The sequence below is a fragment of the Leucopleurus acutus genome, assembly GCF_964270905.1.
Source record: "Leucopleurus acutus genome assembly, chromosome: 6".
Lineage (NCBI taxonomy): Eukaryota > Metazoa > Chordata > Mammalia > Artiodactyla > Delphinidae > Leucopleurus > Leucopleurus acutus.
Genome location: NC_139149.1, coordinates 64,282,666 through 64,304,113, shown reverse-complemented (window position 1 = coordinate 64,304,113; position 21,448 = coordinate 64,282,666). Strand labels below are relative to the sequence as shown.

At 40.4% G+C, this 21,448-nt stretch overlaps 1 protein-coding gene across 2 annotated transcripts; it reads left to right on the top strand.

Annotated features, from left to right (window-relative positions):
- Window positions 1–449: 449 nt before the first annotated feature.
- PRKRA (protein activator of interferon induced protein kinase EIF2AK2) lies at window positions 450–20,812 on the top strand. 2 transcript variants are annotated; one of them, XM_082840665.1, is made up of 8 exons: window positions 450–607; window positions 1,164–1,333; window positions 4,878–4,959; window positions 7,564–7,642; window positions 8,694–8,811; window positions 10,634–10,728; window positions 16,793–16,967; window positions 20,268–20,812. In XM_082840665.1, exons 1-8 carry the CDS (start codon window positions 543–545, stop codon window positions 20,423–20,425), a joined length of 942 nt encoding a protein of 313 aa, XP_082696791.1. In that variant the 5' UTR covers window positions 450–542; the 3' UTR covers window positions 20,426–20,812. The 2 variants fall into 2 exon arrangements, with proteins under 2 accessions (XP_082696791.1, XP_082696792.1); XM_082840666.1 differs by lacking the exons at window positions 450–607; window positions 1,164–1,333 and having other exon boundaries at window positions 4,834–5,008.
- Window positions 20,813–21,448: the final 636 nt, after the last annotated feature.

Below are 21,448 nucleotides of genomic sequence, written 5' to 3'. Positions count from 1 at the left end.
CGGGCCCAGGCCTAGGGAGGCTCTCCGGCAACTTTGCATTTGGAATTTTAAAATCATTTTCTTAAAGTGACGCACCGCTCCTCTTCCCCGTCCCCCGCAACCCCCTCCAAAAAAAAAAAAAATGGCTGAGCTTCAGGCCTCACAGTCGCTGAAGCTTGCCCGCCCGACGACAAGCCTCTCTCTGGGCAGGGAGCGGCCTCCTTTTGAGGACACACAACTGCGGTCTCCACTAGCCGCTGGGCCGAAGGTGGCGCACGGGCCGGGGCTGCGAGGGGGCGGGGCCGCCGAGGAGCTCTACCCGAGCCGGGACAGCAGGAGGCGTGACCGGGAGCCGGGACCGGCGCTACCGCACAGAAGCTCCGCCTCCGCCCCCCGCCCATCCCCTGGAGGGACGCAAGCGGGGAGGAGAAGGGGAGTCAGAGGAGGGGAGGAGGTGGCGGCGTCGGCTCTAGCTCGCTCCTCTCGGGGACCGACCAACCCGCGGAGCGAAGACGTCGCTCCACACTGCTCTTCCTCCCGCCGCAAAGCCGTCCCTCCTGGCCATGTCTCAGAGCAGGCATCGCGCCGCGGCTCCGCCGGTGGAGCGCGAGGACAGCGGGACCTTCAGGTCAGCGCCCGGGCGGTCGGGACCGAGCGGGGCAGGGCCGGGAGTGGTGGGCAATAGAGGAGGGGGCGGGGGAGCCGGCTGTCCAACGGCATTCTGGGTAAAGCCCCTTCCTGGCGCTCGCGTCCTCGCGGCTGCTGGCGGGCGCTCGGCCCCGCCCTCTCGGCGGCGAGCGGGCCGGGGTCTACGGCCCGGCCCCGCCCCTCCTGCGGCCTCGGGAGGCTCGGGGTGGCCAGAGGTGGTTCCCGGCCGCCGCCTGGGAAAGGGGTTTATAGGCTTGGTCCCGGGAGGTTGCAGCACCCGAGCGTACCTCCCGATTCCCCCGCGAATCCCTCCTACCCGCATTCAAGTTGTCTCCCTAAAGACCTCCCTCACCCTGCCCGCCGCCCGCCGCAGCGGGGCCGGGAGACTGTCGCGCCTCGCCAGCTCTAGCCCTGGCCGACGGGGAGCTTCGGTGCCTCCGGCGTCACCGTTGGTGGCTGTTAAAACTAGTCTTTATTTGCTTCTGCTTCCCTCCCCGCTTTGACATGCAAAGCACAGCTTTTTCTGGTTTTTGCAGTTTGGGGAAGATGATCACAGCTAAGCCAGGGAAAACACCAATTCAGGTATTACATGAATACGGCATGAAGACCAAGAACATCCCAGTTTATGAATGTGAAAGATCCGATGTGCAAATACACGTGCCCACTTTCACCTTCAGAGTAACCGTTGGTGACATAACCTGCACAGGTCTGTATGCACAACGAACCCCGATGACCATGTGGGTTGGCGGGTCAAGACTTGGTATTGCTTCTTAGTTCGGAAAAGTACCCTTTTTACCAGAGACAACGGTGAGGAGCAGGCTCTTAAAACTGATACCTTTCTCAGGTCATTGGGACTTTCCAACTTCCTGATCCTCTCCCTAATTTTCTGTTCCCCAGATACCAAGAGAAGCTCAGAAACATACCCTAGGATCCTCCTAGGGATCTTCCAAGAATTAGGGAGAAGCAGGAAAGGCTCTTGGAGCAGCCATAGATGAATCAGTAGGTGCTGTCAAATTTCATAGGTTATAGTAGATGCCAGGAGGCATGACCCCAGAATTTTCTGAGCTGCTCCCCTCTATGTATGGACTCATTTGGCACTTTGGGCCCATTGTACCACACTCGGTTCTGTATCCAAGCAAAATGAGGAAGGCGGAAAGCTCAACTACACTATATTGCATAGCAGCTTCTAGTTCCTGGCACTGTACAGTATTTTAATAAGATGTTATCACCTTTTTTATACATGAGGAAATAGGTCCAGAGAGATTATAAGAAACATGCCCAAGGTCACACAGCAATGAAGTTTCAAAATTAAGATTCACCTTATTATGGTCATTGAACTTGAGCAAATGATAACTGAAGTAGCCCATTTGTAAATGTAGACATTTTATTCCTTATGTATCTATTTAATGGCAAACACAAAAAATATTGAATACTAAATTTAATTTGGAAGAATGCCAAGAAAAAAATTCAGCAAGAAGGCTGAAGTTCCACCATCTGGTAATCTGAAGGCATCATTTGTTTGTGTCCCTGAAAATCTGGATTCTGCTATTTTCATTGAAGCCACTTTAAGAAAATTTTGAAGCTTTTTTGTCTATGTGGGGCAGGTGGATTGTAGCTAGATTGTAGCTAGAAGGTTCCTCATATGAACCATGGAATCAACATTTGCACTACTGCTTTAGCTGGTCTATTTTAAAATATTCAGTGAAAACTCAAAAGTAGCCTTTTTCCCTTCAGTGTGTTTTAGATTAACAACCTGTGGCAACTGCTTAGTCCCCCTACTCTTCTCACACTGTCCTGTCTTCTTGTGCAAGCTTATCTACCTCCGTGGCTTCAAATACTACCTAAAGGCTGATAATTCTGAAACCTCTGTCTTCAGCCCAGGTGCAGTTACAGAACAGTGTATCTGCCTGTGCTTGCTAGGCATTATTGCTTGGATGACCCAAAGACACCTCAGTCTCTCACTGTCCCAAACTGAATCCATCTTCTCTCTCAAATCCATTTCCCCTGCATTCTCCAGCTCAGTAAAGGCACCACCGTCACCCGTCTGCTTACAGTAGAATTTTGGGTTTCACCTTCTTGACCCCTTCTTCTCCCTCTGCCTATTGTCCAGTCTGCCCCCAAATCCTACTTCCTAAATATCTCTTGAATCTGTCTGCTTCTCTCATCTTTCTGTTGCTACCATCCGAGCCACATGGATTATAGTTGCAGCCTCATACCTGCTCTTTTAGCTTCTATCTTGTGGTGTCCATTTTCCACACAAAAACCAGAGTGTTTTTTCTGGCATTCAAATCTGTGCATGTACTTCCTCTTTTTAAAATCCATTCGGTGGTTTTCCCATCACCCTCTGGATGAATATAAATTTCTTAACATCATGGACAACCTTACTTCTCAAAATGTGGTCGACAGCAGCATTGCTATCACCTGGGCACTTGAAAGAAGTGCAGAATATCAGGCCCCATCCAACACCTACTGTTAGTATGCCTTCTAACCAAATTCCCAGGCAATTCCTAAAGTTTGATAAGCACAAATTTAGGAGACCATTCTTTGACCTCTCCTACCCTTCAGCTCTCTAGCCTTTTGCCTCAAAGTTCCTTTCCTCAAGCTCTTACTGTCCCCTACAACTTGGGGCCTGAGAACACCATGCTGTGTGTTACCTCTGAGGCTCTGCAAGTACTTTCTCCACCTACAGTGCTCTTCCTAATCCTCCAGCTCTCCTCACCTCACTAACTTGTACTGATCTTTCAGGTCCTTGTTTAGTTATCTCCTCCTTCATGAAACCTTTCTGAATCCTTACCAAGAGTAGGGGAGCTATCCCTTTTGTAGGCTACCCTACAACCTGCACTTAGGCCTGCTGTGATACTCCACATTTCAGACGTCTTTTTTTTTTTCTTTTGGTACGCGAGCCTCTCACTGTTGTGGCCTCTCCCGCTGCGGAGCACAGGCTCCGGACGCGCAGGCTCAGCGGCCATGGCTCACGGGCCCAGCCGCTCCGCGGCATGTGGGATCTTCCCGGACCAGGGCACGAACCCGTGTCCCCTGCATTGGCAGGCGGACTCTCAACCACTGCGTCACCAGGGAAGCCCCCAGATGTCTTTTTATAGACAGAATCTCACACATTAGGCTGTATACTCTTTAAGGGCAGGGACCCTGCTTAGCTCTCTACTACGGTTGACCCTTGAACAACACGGTTTTGAATTACGCAGTCCACTCATACGAGAATCTTTTTCAGTAGTAAATACTACAGTACCATACAATCCATGGTTGGTTGATTCCGCAGTTACCGAGGAAGCTAGAAATGGAGGAACTAAAGATACGGAGGGCTGACTATAAATTATGGGTAGATTTTCAACAGCGCAGAGGGTCGGTGCCCCTAACTCCCACATTAGTCAAGGGTATATCCTTAATACCTATGTTAGTGGGTAAATAAGTGTGGTTTATGTGGTCTCCGACACTTGAGAGCCATGCTTGAAATTTATTCCATGTTCCTTTTCTTTCCTCCACACAGGAGGAATGGACATCAGCATTCTGATACCACTTTGGAAAGGTTCTCAACACCTAGTTTGAAGTCAGAAGGAAAAAGATTGAATTTACAATTTACTTGTGTGGTTGCTTACTAAAATTAGGCATCAGTCTCAGTGATTAGTCAGGCCTAGTCTCTTCTGCCCCCTTAGCTACCCATGTAAGGGATACAGATTATATGGAAGACGCTTAAGGTAATCTCTCAACTTCTTCCCTATACAAACCTTCTCCCACTGTATCCAACAGGTAGTCATGACTGCTTAGCCAAGCAGAGGGGTTTAATTCAGTATAGGAGGGGTTGTTACAGTGAAAGTGTGCACATTTTGCTGACAAACGGTGTTGCTGTAAGTGGCTCCTTTAAAGGAAACTTGTTGCTATAGAAGAATTTCCTTTCTAAGAATAATGGAATAAGTTGCATTTCTTCAGAAGGTATGACATAGTCTACTTTATTACTTTATGTAATAAGCATGTATAATGTATACCTGTATAACGATTTTTATACAGGTATACAAAAATACATATAATTTTTTAAATCACAGAGATTTTTTAATGTATTTAACTTCATATGGTATTTTATTTCAGTGTATAACTGTATGCAAGTGTATGTTTTTATTACCTAGTGTGTACATATATAAAATGTGTAGTGGCTTTGTTTTGTATTATGCAAACATCTATGTAAGCCTCACATTTTCACAGCATGTAAAGAGTTTTTTTTTTTATCCTTAATTCAGGTGAAGGTACAAGTAAGAAGCTGGCGAAACATAGAGCTGCAGAGGCTGCCATAAACATTTTGAAAGCCAATGCAAGTATTTGGTGAGCTAAATTTCTTTGTATTCTGCAGCTCAAAAATATCATGGCTGAGGTAAGGTTAAAAGTTTGAACATGCTCACAAAAGCAACAAGTAAACAGTTGTTAATATCTAGCTCTAAAATTCTATTTCCTTGTGAAGACCTGTCATCCACTAAAGACAACTTTATCCGTAAGAAATTAAATCCAGCTATTAATTAGTAGATGAAGGCTCTATTAATTAGTAGATGAGGTGCAACACTAGAAAACCAGAGTGTTTCTGGCAAACATCTTACTGGATTAAGAGTTTGTTTCTACAATGAAGAAAACAGATAGAAAAAGATCAGCTAAAAGTATTCTTTTAGAAATTCGAATTTGAAAGGAGACAAAGAGATTTCCTTCTAAATGTGATGTTAATTCTTTTTTTTTTTTAATACATTTATTTGATTTATTTATTTATTTTTTGGCTGCGTTGGGTCTTCTGTGTCTGTGCACGGGCTTTCTCTAGCTGCCGAGGGCTTCTCATTGCAGTGGCTTCTCTTGTTGCGGAGCACAGGCTGCAGGCACGCAGGCTTCAGTAGTTGTGGCTCGTGGGTTGTAGAGCGCAGGCTCAGTAGTTGTGGCGCACAAGCTTAGCTGCTCCACGGCATGTGGGATCTTCCTGGACCAGGGCTCGAACCTGTGTCCCCTGCATTGGCAGGTGGATTCTTAAACACTGTGCCACCAGGGAAGCCCCTGGGATGTTAATTCTTGACAAATATTTCCAAAATAAATTTGTTATCACATTAGGTGCTTTTGGAAGGAGCACTGGTCCTGGAGCATCTCATGTATTGTAAATTGGTGTCCTTTGATTTCTAATGGGCACATCCAGGAGCACATTTTGCCTGTAAATTCTTCCCTTTACGTGCACTCAAGTATATTTGGAGTACAATCTGGTATATCTGCTCATAGCTGAGAGCAGAGGCCCATGGGAATTTAGGATGGGTTTTTTGTTTCCTAGTCATAGAAGAACTTCTGGCTTAGGGATATATTGATATTTAGGTTCTCAGGCAGTGTTCCTCCCATTTACTTAGTAATTCTAAACCTTTTAGGTAGTTTAGAACCAACCAGCAAAAGCCTTGGATCTCGCAAAATGACTAGGGTCATACATTATAAATGATTTATGCTAGCTTTCTGGACATGCCAAATGGCATGGCGGGTTTTGGATTTTCCCCTTGCTGGTGACGGCCATGCCATTTCTGTGCAATCCAAAGGTCAACCCAAAGTGTTGCATATATTCATAGAAATTAGTATACAGAGTGTCCTTTCTGCACATGGGCACTTCACTTTGTCAGCAAAAAAGGCTAACAAACCTTACTATGTATTTGTGCTTCTTGACAGATAAGATGGGAATTGCTAAGCTGTAAATCAGGCTGAAAGTGGCCTAATATGATAGAGACTTTCTCACTTCTCCATCACAATTACTTGGGTAGCTTCAGTGTACAGCATTATAAGTGAATATTTGTATCTCATCAGCTTATGTAAAGCTTGAAATTCTGGCAGGTAGAAAAGAAACTTGAGGGCTTCCCTGGTGGCGCAGTGGTTGAGAGTCTGCCTGCCGATACAGGGGACACGGGTTCGTGCCCCGGTCCGGGAGGATCCTGCATGCTGTGGAGCGGCTGGGCCCGTGAGCCATGGCCGCTAAGCCTGTGCGTCCGGAGCCTGTGCTCCGCAACGGGAGAGGCCACAACAGTGAGAGGCCCGTGTACCGCAAAAAAAAGAAAAGAAACTTGAGGAAATTGAGGAAATGGCAATAACAACCTCACTGGTCATGGAAGAAATGCCTCTAGCTGCTTCGGTGGCAGTAACCTTGAAATGCAGCTTGTTCCACGTTAGGCATCCATCACCCAAGTAACTACTAAGTTCACACTACTTAGAAGAGGTTGTTCTCTTTTTCTCTAATCACAGTCCCCACATGCTCAAATCAGATTCATGCTGGCCATCAATTTTATACAGGATACATATAAATCTTAGGAAGATTATCCTAGCATAGAGCAGATAATAGATCAAACCAGGTCTTTCTTCCATAATTATCTGGATGAAAAAGCTACATTTATGATCTGTATGGTTTACATTGCCAGGCTAAACTTCCTGTTAGTCTTCCCTTTTTTTGTAGTTGTAACAATAGTGTGCTTTATTTAAATACATTTTTATTGAGCATCTATTATATATAAAGCACTGCAAGGCTTATGAGGGTAAGTAATACATAGGCCCTACCATTAAGGATTTTATAGTCTGAACAGGGGAGAGGTGTGGTGAGGGATAGACAAATCACATGTATTTGTAAGAGTGTACAACTTATGGTAAAATAATTTGTTTAAGAAAGGGTCAAACCAAATGTTACAGTGGTTCAAAGAAGGGAGAAGTTATGTTCCACTGGGGTAAAAGAATAGGCTTCTGAGAGGAAGTGGCAATTGAGGTATACCTTGGATGATGGATAGATCAGATTCTTACAGAAGAGGTGGGCGAGAAGGGTATTCCATGTAGAAGGAAAGGCAACAGCAAAGGCATGGAAAGCTAAATTGAAAATGCTTGTCCTTAATAATTTGGGGGAGATTATTTTGTTTTATAACACTTTATAAAAATGTTTAGCTTTGCAGTTCCGGATCCCTTAATGCCTGACCCTTCCAAGCAACCAAAGAACCAGCTTAATCCTATTGGTTCATTACAGGTAAGTGGCACAGTTTTTCCATACTTAACTTTTTGTCTACTGAAAAAAATGCCATAAATTTTGATAATATCATAAGGGCTGAGAGAAGGAATTAATATTTTAAAGATGGTATAACATTTTGTGTTCCAGGTTATGATCATTAGATGTTAAAGTGCTAACTTGAAATTATTTTCCTATTTATTTATGTTTTGGATTTTCTTCCATAGACAGTATCTGCCTTTGGTTTGTGGAATTCTCATTTGAGATCAGCAGGACCTCAGTGCACATGGGTAGAGTGTTTTATATTTTAAGAATATTTCTTGCCACTCTTGTGACAAATCTCTACTTCTGTTGAGACAGAAGACTTTATAAGAACCCAAACTGAGTTACCTAACTCAAGGAAAGGGAAGTCGTTTGCTTATTTGCTTATTCTACCAAAAAAATATATTCAGCTTTGAATTTCTGTGTGCAGAATATCCTCCTTGCAGACTATCCATGTGCTCTGTTGGACAACTCCCCTCCCTATTATCCAACCAGTCCTTTGGTCTCTTTCCTCCTCTGTGAGTTTTTCTGTAGTTTTCTTCCCCTTCTTTCCTCAGCCTCATCCAAGTGTGTTTGTTTGCTGTCTGCTTCTCATCTGCTCTCGATCGAATGTAGTTAGTTAGGCAGCCATGGGTATGGAAGGTTATAGTTAGGAGGGGAGAGGCTTTAGGAACTGATGGCTGTGAGACCTGTAGCTGTCTTCTCTGATGTTCCCAGAGGCTGAACGTAGCTTGTCTTTCTGTTTGAACTCTTTGATATCAACTCACTACAGCTTAATGGAAGAGCACCATTCACTGCTTCACCACAGGAAAACTGCTTCCGTTTTGGTATTGTGGGCCTATAAGATATAAAATGCAGGAATATCTCTGGGAAATAGAGGGCCTTCTCTCATTTTTTTCATTGCAGAATATCATTATTCTTTGCAAACATATAAATAGATATGGGATCAAAATCATGAGAGAATATCATTTGTGTGATTGAGCCACTGCATAGTAAAAATTACTAATAAATCCTCATCTCGATTTTCTAGGAATTGGCTATTCATCATGGCTGGAGACTTCCTGAATATACCCTTTCCCAGGAGGGAGGACCTGCTCATAAGAGAGAATATACCACAATTTGCAGGCTAGAGTCATTCATGGAAACTGGTACTTATTCCTTTTTACCCTCATACAGTTGAAGACATTTGAAATATTTTGAGAAGATGAATGACCATAGAAATTTCTGTTGCGATTTCTTTTCAAATATTTCTATGGGGAAAAAAACTGACACTCCTGGTCTACTGTTTCTAACTTTCTTCAGTTGAATTTTTTTTTTTTAATTTTTTTAATTTATTATTTATTTTTGGTTGCGTTGGGTTTTCGTTGTTGCGCACAGGCTTTCTCTAGTTGCGGCGAGCGGGGGCTACTCTTTGTTGCGGTGCGCAGGCTTCTCATTGTGGTGGCTTCTCGTTGCAGAGCACGGGCTCTAGGCGCTCGGGCTTCAGTAGTTGTGGCACGCGGGCTCAGTAGTTGTGGCTTGCGGGCTCTAGAGCACAGGCTCAGTAGTTGTGGCGCACAGGCTTAGTTGCTCCACGGCATGTGGGATTTTCCTGGACCAGGGATCAAACCCATGTCCCCTGCATTGGCAGGCAGATTCTTAACCACTGCACTACCAGGGAAGTCTTCTGCAGTTGAATTTAAGAATAAATGTTTGGCTTAAGAATACTTTACTTCTTAATTTGATATTTTTTTAAATTATGAGTTGGTAATGGAGAAACAGATAAATAATTGACTCTTTAAACAGTCTTCATTGATATAATAGGGACTTAAAAATCATTTTGGAGAAAAAAGCAGTAGTAAATCTCTTGGAGTTTCAATAGCTATTCTAGAAGATAGGAGGACAAGATTACATTTGAAAACAAGATGATTAATAAGAGGCTGATGGCAAAAAATTGCAGTGGGATAAAAATAAAGTAGAAATTAACCTTTTAAATTACAACAGCTTTACACTGTAAAGGCCACAGACTATGAGAAAAAAGTCACTTAATAAAGTACTCCTGAGGATTCCTATTTTAACTTCTCTAGCATGTTTTTGTTAAGTGGCTTGAAATGGAATTTTACCTTGGTTAGATATTAGTCTTAAGTAATAAGCAGCTGTTTGCCCTTGAGAGGTAGTGTGGGCCAGTGCAGAAAGCCCTAGGCCAGAAGCAGGAACCTCAGCTTCCTGTTCTTGATGCAGTCCTTGATTTGCAAGGTTAGGTAAATTGCTTAATCTCCCTGCCTGGATCTCAGTTTTTAAATCTGTAAACATGGAAATAGATGATATTGATAGTGTCTTTCAACTCTAGCCTCTCCTATGCCCTTCTTATTCATGTTAAAGAAAGAAATTCCACATAGTTATCAGTGTATAGGAGATTATAAGCAAGAAATAGACATTGAGAGATAGCAGTTGTAATTCAAATGTACCTTGGTAAATTTGAATATTTAGTCAGAATTAAACCAAATATGGTTCATTAAAGCTAGACATAGGGAGATACATCTGTTAAAGAAAAACAAAGTATAACTATTAAAGATAAACTGTTAAAGAAACGTCTTCAAAAATGTAACCATTAACAGTTGTATGAAGCACAACAAGTAAAGATGTCACGTCTGTAAAAGAATAGTATACGGGCTTCCCTGGTGGCGCAGTGGTTGGGAGTCCGCCTGCCGATGCAGGGGGGTGCGGGTTCCTGCCCCGGTCCAGGAGGATCCCGCGTGCTGCGGAGCGGCTGGGCCCATGGGCCATGGCCGCTGGGCCTGCGCGTCCGGAGTCTGTGCTCCACAACGGGAGAGGCCACAACAGTGAGAGGCCCGCGTACCGGAAAAAAAAAAATAGTATACAAAAACCATGAGATTGTTCTCTGACAAAACACAGTACGTTAAACATTTGGTCATTCTCTATGGACACTAGCTTATTTTCTAAACCTACTATTTCTTTTTCTTTATTTAGGAAAGGGGGCATCAAAGAAACAAGCCAAGAGAAATGCTGCTGAGAAATTTCTTGCCAAATTCAGTAATATCTCTCCAGAGAACCACATTTCTTTGGTGAGTAATGATCGGAGGTCTACAATGTTAATGTGATTAAACATCTGTTGCTGTAGGAAACTTCTCTAGATTTCTTTTTGTATAGATACTTCAGAGTTGCAGTTTTAAACAAATCCCTTAACTGTTGAGTAATACACTACCCCAATTTTAGCTGCTTGCAGTATGTGAGCCAGGATCACAGGCGTGGCCAGGTAAGAGAGTTTGGGAGGCACAGGCAAATTCAGAATAATATGATGGTATCTAAAGATGGTAAGTCACTAGTGCCACTTTTGCCTTCAGATTGACAATTCACTCCCATCTCTTGGTTCATCCATTCATTTATCCACTCAGCAAACATTTAGGGAACTCATTATTTGCCAAGCTTGATGCCAGGTACTGGCATTTGGTGAATGAGATAGTCTCTGGCCCTAAGGAGTTTGTAGCCAGCCTACTGAAAGAGAAAAGAACCCTACAGACTGGTCCTTCCAGAGGCGTCTTGGGAACGTAGGAGAAGGATCCAACTAAGACGGGGTTTCAGGAAGACTTCTTGGAGGAAGTAATAGCTGAGCTGAGACCTATAGGATGACAACAGGAAAAAAGAATTCCAGAGAGAAGAAAGACCATGTACAAAGACCCAGGAGTGAAACACTTTATGTGATCTAGGACCACAGAGTAATTTGGGATGGCTGGAACATGTTCATAGATTTGGAGGGAGGGAGTCTCAAACAATGAGGCCGGAAAGGAAAAGAGGGATTGAATCTTGCAGGAACTACTATGTTAAGGAGATTGAACTTTATCCTGAGGGTAGTGCAAAGTCATTAAATAAATTTAATATGTAAAGGACAAGATCTAATTTATACATTAGAAGGGAAATCACTGGCTGCATTATGGTGAGTGAATGAATATTAGAGTCAAAGAGACCTGCTACAATGCTGTTTTAGAAAAGCAGATGAGAAATGATGGTGGCCTAGACTAAGGTAGTGGCAGTTGAAATGATCGATTTAAAAATTATTTAAAAAAATAAAAAAATAAAATAAAATAAATAGAAATTATTTAGAAAACTGAAGAGAATGGGGCATGGTAACTGATTGCATGTATGGAGTAAGGAAAAAGAAAGAAATAAACATTTTTAGCTTGGCAACAGAGTAGATGGTGGTACCATTCAATAATATGGGGAACACAGAAGATGAGTAGGATTTGAGGGGGAGCAGATAATGAGCTAAACGTAGGATATTTTGAACTTGAAATGTTTGTGGAGTAGCTAAGTGAAAATGTTGAGTAGGCAGCTGGTATTCAGATAGAGAACTTAAGAGATCGGGCTACACATAATATATTAATTGAGATTCTGATATTTGTATATAGGTATGTATGGTGGTCCATTATCTGAGAGTAGGATGTTAGGTAGGAAATGAAAAGTGAAGACTATAGGAGTGTCCTAAGCTTCTGATAAAAAAAAAAGGGCTCATTCTGTAGGGAAAAAAGACTGTATCTGAATAAGTAATATAGTTTTGGTTTTGCTTTTTTAATAGAAAAATATAAAACACTGCATTCACTTCTTTTAAAACTGGATTAGAGATGAAACCATAATCACAAAACACAGGTTTGTAGGTGAATTCTGTTAAATCGTCAAGGAAGAGATAATCTTCCATGCTATTTAAACTCTTCCAGTTAATATATATAACAAAGGGGAAGCTTCTAAATTTATTTTCCAAAACTAACATAACACTAATACCTGACAACAGCAAATCCCAATGGCAAAAATTATGGATTAATCTCCCTTATGGTGAAACACCTTAATATTCAGTAGAACATTAAAAGAATAATATACCATAGACAAGTAGGGTTTATTTTAGGACTGTAAGAGTGTTTCAGTGTTAGTAAATCTATTACTATAACTAATCACATTAATGGGTTAAAGGAGAAAAACATTATCCTCTCAATAGATGCCAAAAAAATTTTGACAGTCATTACTGATAAACTCTTTTAAAATATCCCTATTGTGATTTAAAATATATACCTCAGTGCTCGCTTCGGCAGCACAGAAACTAAAATTGGAACGATAAAGAGAAGATTAGTATGGCCCCTGTGCAAGAATGACATGCAAATTCATGAATCATCCCATATTTTTATAGCCAGGACGTGGAAGCAACCTAAGTGTCCATTGACAGATGAATGGATAAAGAAGACGTGGCACATATATACAATGGAATATTACTCAGCCATAAAAAGAAATGAAATTGAGTTATTTGTAGTGAGGTGGATGGACCTAGAGACTGTCATACAGAGTGAAGTAAGTCAGAAAGAGAAAAACAAATACCATATGCTAACACATACATATGGAATCTTAAAAAAACTAAATGTTTCTGATGAACCTAGGGGCAGGACAGGAATAAAGACGCAGACATAGAGAATGGACTTGAGTACACAGGGAGGGGGAAGGGTAAGCTGGGACAAAGTGAAAGAGTAGCATTGACATATATACACTACCAAATGTAAAATAGCTAGTGGGAAGCAGCTGCATAGCACGGGGAGATCAGCTCGGTGCTTTGTGACCACCTAGAGGGGCAGGATAGGGAGGGTGGGAGGGAGATGCAAGAGGGAGGGGATATGGGGATATATGTATACATATAGCTGCTTCACTTTGTTATACAGCAGAAACTGACACAACACTGTAAAGCAATTATACTCCAATAAAGATGTTAAAAATAAATAAATAAATAAAATATATACCTCAGGAAAAAAATCAAAATCATGGGTACATGTTTACATGTCTTATCCATTCCCATTAATTTCAGAAATAAGGCAAGGATGCCCACAGATACCTTTTTTTTTTCTTTTGGGTCACACCATGCAGCTCTTGGGATCTTAGTTCCCCAACCAGGGTTTGAACCCAGGCCCTCAGCAGTGAAAGTGCTGAGTCCTCACCACTTCCCAGGACTGCCTGGGAATTCCTGATACCCTTTTTTTTAAACATTGTTCTAGAAGTATCAACCAGCATAATCAGAAAACAAGAGGTTGGAAATAAGAGGAGATAGAAACGATCATTAACTATAAATAATATAATTGTATCCCTATAAAGCCCTAGAGAAAAACTACCAGATATAATAAGAGAATTTATCAAGGTAACTGATCATAAAATTAATATACAGAATCAATAGCTTTCTCATATTATTTCTGTTACAAAGGTAACCACCAGAATAATTAAAAATAGAAAGGTGAAAATTATTGCTTCTGGAAAGAGGACTTGAAGGTAGGGAGGAGGATTGTTGCTTTATAATTCTGTACTATTTAATTTTTTTGTTGTATGTGTGTATTACTTTTAATAATAAAATGTATGAAGCTTGATAACATTGATCATTTTATAGCAAAATAGAAACTCTGTCCTGAAAAAGCATACTAGAAAAAATTAATAGCTTCCCTATTTATCGATATTACAAAATGGAATATAGAAGATCCTATTCTCAATAGTAGAAAAGAGGATAATATGACAGGGAATAAACTTAGAAAGAAATGTGCAGGACTCATATGAGAAAAACTTTAAAACTCTAGTGAGGGATTTAACAAATTGAATAAATGTAAAGCTATCTATTTTTGATAGAAAGACTCAATACGGTAAATATATGAAAATGTAATATAGTCTTAGTTAAAATCTACCAGAATTCATTTTGGATCTTGATACAACTTTACTGAGTTTATCTGGAAAAATAAACTCAAGAATAGCCAAGAAAACTGAAAAGGAAGAGTACGGGAGGTGGGGTTATACCCTACCAGAAAATAAAACATACTATAAAACTATAGTAGTTAAAACAGCTTTTGTATCGCAATAGACAGAGGATAGGTATAGATGCCAATCCATATAGGAAGATAGTATGTGACAACAGTGAGATTTCACATCAGTGGGTGAGAGGATGAATGGTATAGAAATAACTTACAGCCACATTGTGGGGGGAGGTGAGGGGTGGCAGAATACACATGCACACAGGTGTATGATATATTTAGGTTGCTACCTTATTCCTTACATTAAAATAAATTTCAAATGGATCAAAGATTTAAACGTAAGAATTGGAACTGTATGAGAAAACATGGAAGAGCTTTCCTTTTAAAATTCTTAGCATGGAAAAGCCTTTTTAAGCATAACTTAAAACATAGAAGCTGTAAAGTAAGATTCACAAATTTAACTACATAAACCTACACTGCACAGCAAAATGTCTGTAAATAAAACTAATAAAAACAAAGTAAGAAGAAACTGTTTTGAACACATGAGTAGGAAGGGACTGTTTTCAATACCAAACATAAAGCTTACACATCAATAAAAAAGGGAACCCAGTAGAAGAAATACAAATGGTGGGGAAAAAAATGTTCAACTTTATTCATGCATGTTAAACAAGATACTATTTTCACCTTTAGTTTGACAAAACCTACAAAGTTTGACAATACCTGGTATTGGCTAGGGTGTGAGAAAACAAACACCCTCCAAGACACTTGATGGAAGTATAAATTGGCTCATAAATCAGTTTGGAAGTATTAATATTTATCAAAATTAAAAGCATACATGTTCTTTGACTCAGCAGTTCTACTTCTAGAAATTATTCTGTCGAGAAAGTCATCCAAGTGCAAAAGAGTTTCATTGTAACACTGTTAGTGAAAGAAACCAGAAACAACCTAAAACCTACAGTTGGAGACTGGTAAGGTAACTGTAGTGCATGTATGTGCAGTGCAGTGCAGTGATATGAGAAAACTTAACAGATGAGAAAACTTAACAGTATCAGGTGTAGAAGAGTAAGCTATCATTTTTGTTTAAAAAGATTATACGTGTGTCTGCTTAAACGTGCATAGAATGCATACGGAATTATACTGAAGAGGTGTTTAATAGCAAGTATCTCTGGGGAGTGGAGAAGTCTGGGGAAGGGGCAGCAAGGAAAAGAGACTGTTCTTCGTACGTATTTGTTCTTGTTACAGGTATCCTTTTACTATATGGATGACCTATGACTTTTTTAAAAACAGCATTTTTTAAAGTTCCAGTCAAGGAATGTAAAATTCTACTTAGTAAATTTTGCAAATTATGCAAAAATTACCCAATTCTTTATCATGGCCATCCCTATGATCTTTTGAAAATCCCTTAACCTCTGTCAAGCTCATTGATAAATAAGACCAAAGGACAGGTTGCCCTACTTACTTCAGAGAGTAGTTTTTTGTGGTTTTTCTAATGGCATATTATATGAAAGCAATTTAAAAACCATAAACTAACATGGAACTGCAAAGTATTCTAAGAACAGAAGTGAAAAAGTAAAGATAGAGGGGAAAATAAAGAAAAGAGGAAAAGGAGAAAAGAAAACAGAAAAAAACAAACTCAATTGGGTTCTGGGATAAGTCTGATAAGAATTTTTTGACATCATGCCATTCATTTGAACGTCTTGTTCTCAAACTTGCACATTTCACCTTGTCTACAGTTTCTTTGTTTTCTGCTTTACAGCTGTCAGTTACAGAGACTGGTATTTAATACAAGAAGCCATAAAGATATGAAAATTCCTTTATATTTTAATTTCTAAATTGCTCCATTAGACAGACTTGATTACAGTTGACCCTTGAACAACACAGGTTTTAACTGCTCAGGTCCACTTATATGCAGATTTGTTTCCATAGTAAATACTACAGTCCACGGTTGGTTGATTCTGTGGATGCAGAACTGTGGATACAGAGGGCCAACTATAAGTTATACATGGACTTTTGACTGTGAGGAGTGTCGGCTGCCTTAACCCCCATGTTGTTCAAGGGTCAGCTGTATCGCAGATTTGTTTATCGTGCTCTTAAATACGTTATACATCTTAACGTGACCATCAGAAATTTTGACTGAGACCTTTATACTATACAAAAGTATTTTTAAATACTTCCAGTATATTATTGCACATTCTTTTTTCTTTAACATTGTGGTGTTTGTTAAATGTGTGTGCTTGTTAGTGCTATCTAGTTTAAATCGGAAAGTTTAAACATGCTTTATAAAGTATTAAATGTGAGTGCTTAATTAATACTTATAATAGCGTTGGAACCCAGTTCAAGAGTCTTAACTTTCGTCTCTGTTTTTCAGACAAATGTGGTAGGACATTCTTTAGGTTGTACTTGGCATTCCTTGAGGAATTCTCCTGGTGAAAAGATCAACTTACTGAAAAGAAGCCTCCTCAGTATTCCAAATACAGATTACATCCAGCTGCTTAGTGAAATTGCAAAGGAACAAGGTTTTAATATAACATATTTGGATATAGGTATGATTTTTTTCTTTAGCTTATGCTAAAACCTGTTTATTTTTTTAAATGTTTGAGGAACAAAACCTCTATTATAATTTTTTTCATTGATTGGGGATTCTGACTATATATAATTACTAGAACAGTAACATATATCATTGGTATGTCCCATTCTTTTTTTTTTTTTTTTTTTTTTTTTTTTTTGCCGTACGCGGGCCTCTCACTGTTGTGGCCTCTCCCTTTGCGGAGCACAGGCTCCGGACGCGCAGGCTCAGCAGCCATGGCTCATGGGCCCAGCCGCTCCGCAGCATGTGGGATCCTCCCGGACCGGGGCACGAACCCGCGTCCCCTGCATCGGCAGGCGGACTCTCAACCACTGCGCCACCAGGGAAGCCCTGTCCCATTCTTATAAACAATAAAAATAGAGGTAACATCTATACAGTTATAATAAAAACAATAATAGCTAAGAGTTATAGAGTTACTATGTGCCAGATACTGTTCTAAGGACATAACATATTTCAACCCACAGAATCCTCAAACTGTGAAGTAGATTCTATTATTCTTATATGTGTGAGGAAAGTAAGACAAAGAAAGGTTGAGAAACTTGCCTGAGATAACATAGCTGCTAGTCAGTGGTAGAGCCAGATTAGAAGAGTCCCTGCTGATATAATATCTATTAAACCAGCCCTGATGGGCAGCTTGACAAATAAAAAGGCACCCACATTTCTAGAACAAGTACCAAGTTTGTGGGGGTCAGGCCAGACGTCTTCTCTCCACCTTACCACTGTGTACCACTTCTGGGAGATAAATGGGGACAATTTATAGTTTTATCTCATCTCAGCTATGAACTGCTATATTTTTTCTAGCTCATAATCACTCATATAGACAAATGCAGACAGACTGGAAAGCAATCAGTGTGGATTTTCTTTTAATGCAGTTTATAACTGGCTAATTTGTTTGTATGTGTGTGTTCTTGTGTGTTTTTGGTGTCTTGATTTAACATCAGTATAGTATGTGAAGAATTTGATACCCCTTATTCTAGCCTTAGTGACCTGGGGGGACCTAGCTTGTCAGAACTACTAGCACTGAGAAAGTAGGGTGTTTAGGGACTGAAAGAACTTCTGATTTTCTCTACTACTTTGGGATTGAATGATGGGTCAGGTACAGTGCCTCAATATACTGAGAATTATGCAGAACCTGGGGAATAATGCAGAAAGATGATCAGAAAACGTAGCTGATTGAGAGACCATTCATTCAAAAAATATTTCTTAAGTATCTACACATTGTTGGGTGTTTGAGACACAGATGAATAAGCCATGTCATGAATATGACTATGGAAGGTTTTGAATCTGGGAATAGAAGGAAACTTGAGATGGCTTTTTTAGATTACAAATTAATGATGACTTTGAAATGCTCCTTAGGAATTTTAAGAACTAAATAGTTCTTGTAAACATAGAACAGCAGTTTAAAAACCACAGTCAGTTAATTTGACTAACTTCTATGCAATTACTTTCAAAAGAACCTCAGTGTTCTCCAGAGAAGATCTACAAATGGCCAAGAAGCACGTGAGAATGTGCTCACTATCATTAGTCATCAGGGACATGCCAATCAAAACAACAGTGAGGTACCAATTCACACCCAGTAAGATGGCTATGATGAATAAAATAGAAAATAACCAATGCTGGTAAAGATATAGAGAAATTGTAGCCCTCATATGTTACATAGTGAACACGTAAAATAGTTTAGCTGCTGTGGAAAACCTGAGGAGTTTTGTTGCTCCTCAAATGAATTACCGTATGACTTAGTAACTCTACTGCTAAGTATGTACCCAAAAGAATTGAAAGCTGGTATTCCAACAGATACCTGTACACACATGTTCATAGCAGTACTATTCACAATAGCCAAGAGGTAGAAACAGCCCAACGTCCATTGACAGATGAATGAATAAACCAATTGTGGTATATACATGCCATGAAATATGATTCAGCCACAAAAAAGAATGAAGTTCTGATATATGCTACAACATGGATAAACCTCAAAAATAATTAGACTAAGTGAAAGACAGACAAAAATAGTCACATATGATTCCATTTCCACGAACTATCCAGAATAGGTTAATCCACAGATTGGTAGTTGCCAGGGGCTGGGCGGTACGGGTGGGGATAGTGTTTTCCCTTGGGGTGATGAAACGGTGAGAATGTTCTGGAACTGGATAGAGGTGGTGGTTGCACAACATTGTGAATGTACTAAATGCCACTGAATAGTTCACTTTAAAACGGTTAACTTTATGTTACGTGACTTTTACCTCAATTTAAAAATGAACCTAAGGCTTCCCTGGTGGCGCAGTGGTTGAGAGTCCGCCTGCCGATGCAGGGGATGCGGGTTCGTGCCCCGGCCCGGGAAGATCCCACATGCCGCGGAGCAGCTGGGCCCGTGAGCCATGGCCGCTGAGCCTGCACATCCGGAGCCTGTGCTCCGCAACGGGAGAGGCCACAACAGTGAGAGGCCCGCGTACCGCAAAAAAAAAGAACCTAGATGCTAGAACTAGAAAGCCTCTTCACACATTAAATAATCCCATTGTATCTGGATATTTTATACTATATTGATTCTAGCTGAAATAACATTTAATCATGACAATTTCAAACAACTCACCTGTTTCTACTCCTTTCCCTGTCTCAATAAACCATCTTTAGTAAGAGTGATTCATCAGATGTTAAGACCGTTTGTTTTCAGGGCTTCAGTGTTGTTTTAAAACATCCTAAACAAATATACAAAGTGGAATTAAACTCTCTGCACAGACTTAATAACCAAAGAACATGACATCACAAGGGAGGTTTTGCCCTGAACCGTGTATTTCCTGGTTCAGTGTCTACTGAAAATAACTGTAGACTTCAGAGTGGAAAATACAGTCTCTCCAGTCCTCTAGCAAATGTTTTTTTTTCCCTTTTAAAAAAGTTGCTGTGGTTCAGTAATTTGCAAACACTGTTAAACTAACCACATTAAAATTGCCTTGGGAGCTCTTTGAAAATGCAGGAATCTGACCACTCCAACCCCTAACCCTGCGTTTCTGATAGAGCAGGCTGGAGTGAGGCCCAGGCACCTGGATTTCTTTAAAGTTCCCCCAGGTGATTATGAAGCACAGCTGTGTTTGAGAACCGCTGTAGCTGGGCAGTTTGTACAAGAATGACAAAGATGATAAGTGGAGTAGTATACCATGGACGCTTAGGGAGAAAGACGGTAATAACAATTGTGTTGTTTTTACAAAGGATCTGCTTTCTATGCACGTGGCATTAATCATCACGTTTGAATGTGTCATTGCAGAAGAACTGAGTGCCAATGGACAGTATCAATGTCTCGCTGAATTGTCCACCAGTCCCATCACAGTCTGTCATGGCTCGGGGATCTCCTGTGGCAGTGCACAGAGTGACGCAGCTCACAATGCTCTGCAGTATTTAAAGATAATAGCAGAAAGAAAGTAAACGTGGAACAACTTAGAAAACCCTTCAGTAGCACATAAGAAGGTCCCCTTTCTCCCCTTTCCAAGTAAGACATTTACTATAATGTTTGAGTTTGTGTGTTGGTTCTAAATCTCTTCATAGATTCCATGAACACTCCAGATTTAATTATCTCCTGGTAGTTGTTATTAAGATGTTTTTAATGGCTTCGACTTTGTATTGGTATATTGTATTTATAAACTTTGTACCATAGGCAGAGTGTAGCACCCATTTTACAATGCCATGTACATAGAAGGAAAAAACTGCATGATTGTTGTTGTTGAGGAGGAGGAGGATAAAATAAAACTGCTAGCAACAGTCTTTCCTACTGGTGCTTAACCTCTTCTTTGTGCAAGGCTTTGTAAAGGGATTTCGAAGGAAGCCCCTTAGAATTAGTGTTGAGGAACGCACTAACAGGTTTTAATTGAATGTGATTGTTAAATTTCAGGGAACGTGATTGGTCTGCTGTGTATTTGAATCCATGTAATAAAGAGCTGTTGTTATAATGGGTTCTGTTCATTTCATTAAAGTGCTACTGACTCGACTGTGGCCCTGTTCTTTTTAGCCATTCTTGTAACATTACAATGTGGATACTGTGTTATTTACATATCTCTAGTTTATTTCTTAGAGTCAAAGGTTAAAAAAAAAAAAAACCCAAAATTTACAAATGCATATGTGATGAATCACTTCCATATTTTCTCTACGCATATGCAGTGTTGTCTTATGCTTTGACATATAACCATTCATAGATGAATAGTAGTTGAAAAAGCATTAGAATTACTGAAACAAAACTTTCCAGTGCACTCAATTCAGTTACAAGAATGTTTCAAACAAAATAGTGAGTGCTTCAAAGGTTAGGGAATAAGTCTCATGAGCAAATTTTAATTTTGCCTTTTATGTTTTCATATATCATCTCATAACACCTCAAGTCTGCCATCTGTCAGTGCCAGCTGAGAGTGCTACACCTGTAGATCAGGGAATACCTCAGAGAGGAAGAGAGCGCTCAGT

Bases quoted from the DNA above. Each gene is read 5' to 3' on its own strand.
- PRKRA (XM_082840665.1), top strand. From the start codon at position 543: ATGTCTCAGAGCAGGCATCGCGCCGCGGCTCCGCCGGTGGAGCGCGAG. The intron at 608-1,163 runs GTCAGCGCCCGG...TGGTTTTTGCAG, and splicing joins GAGGACAGCGGGACCTTCAG to TTTGGGGAAGATGATCACAG. The intron at 8,812-10,633 runs GTACTTATTCCT...TTCTTTATTTAG, and splicing joins AGAGTCATTCATGGAAACTG to GAAAGGGGGCATCAAAGAAA.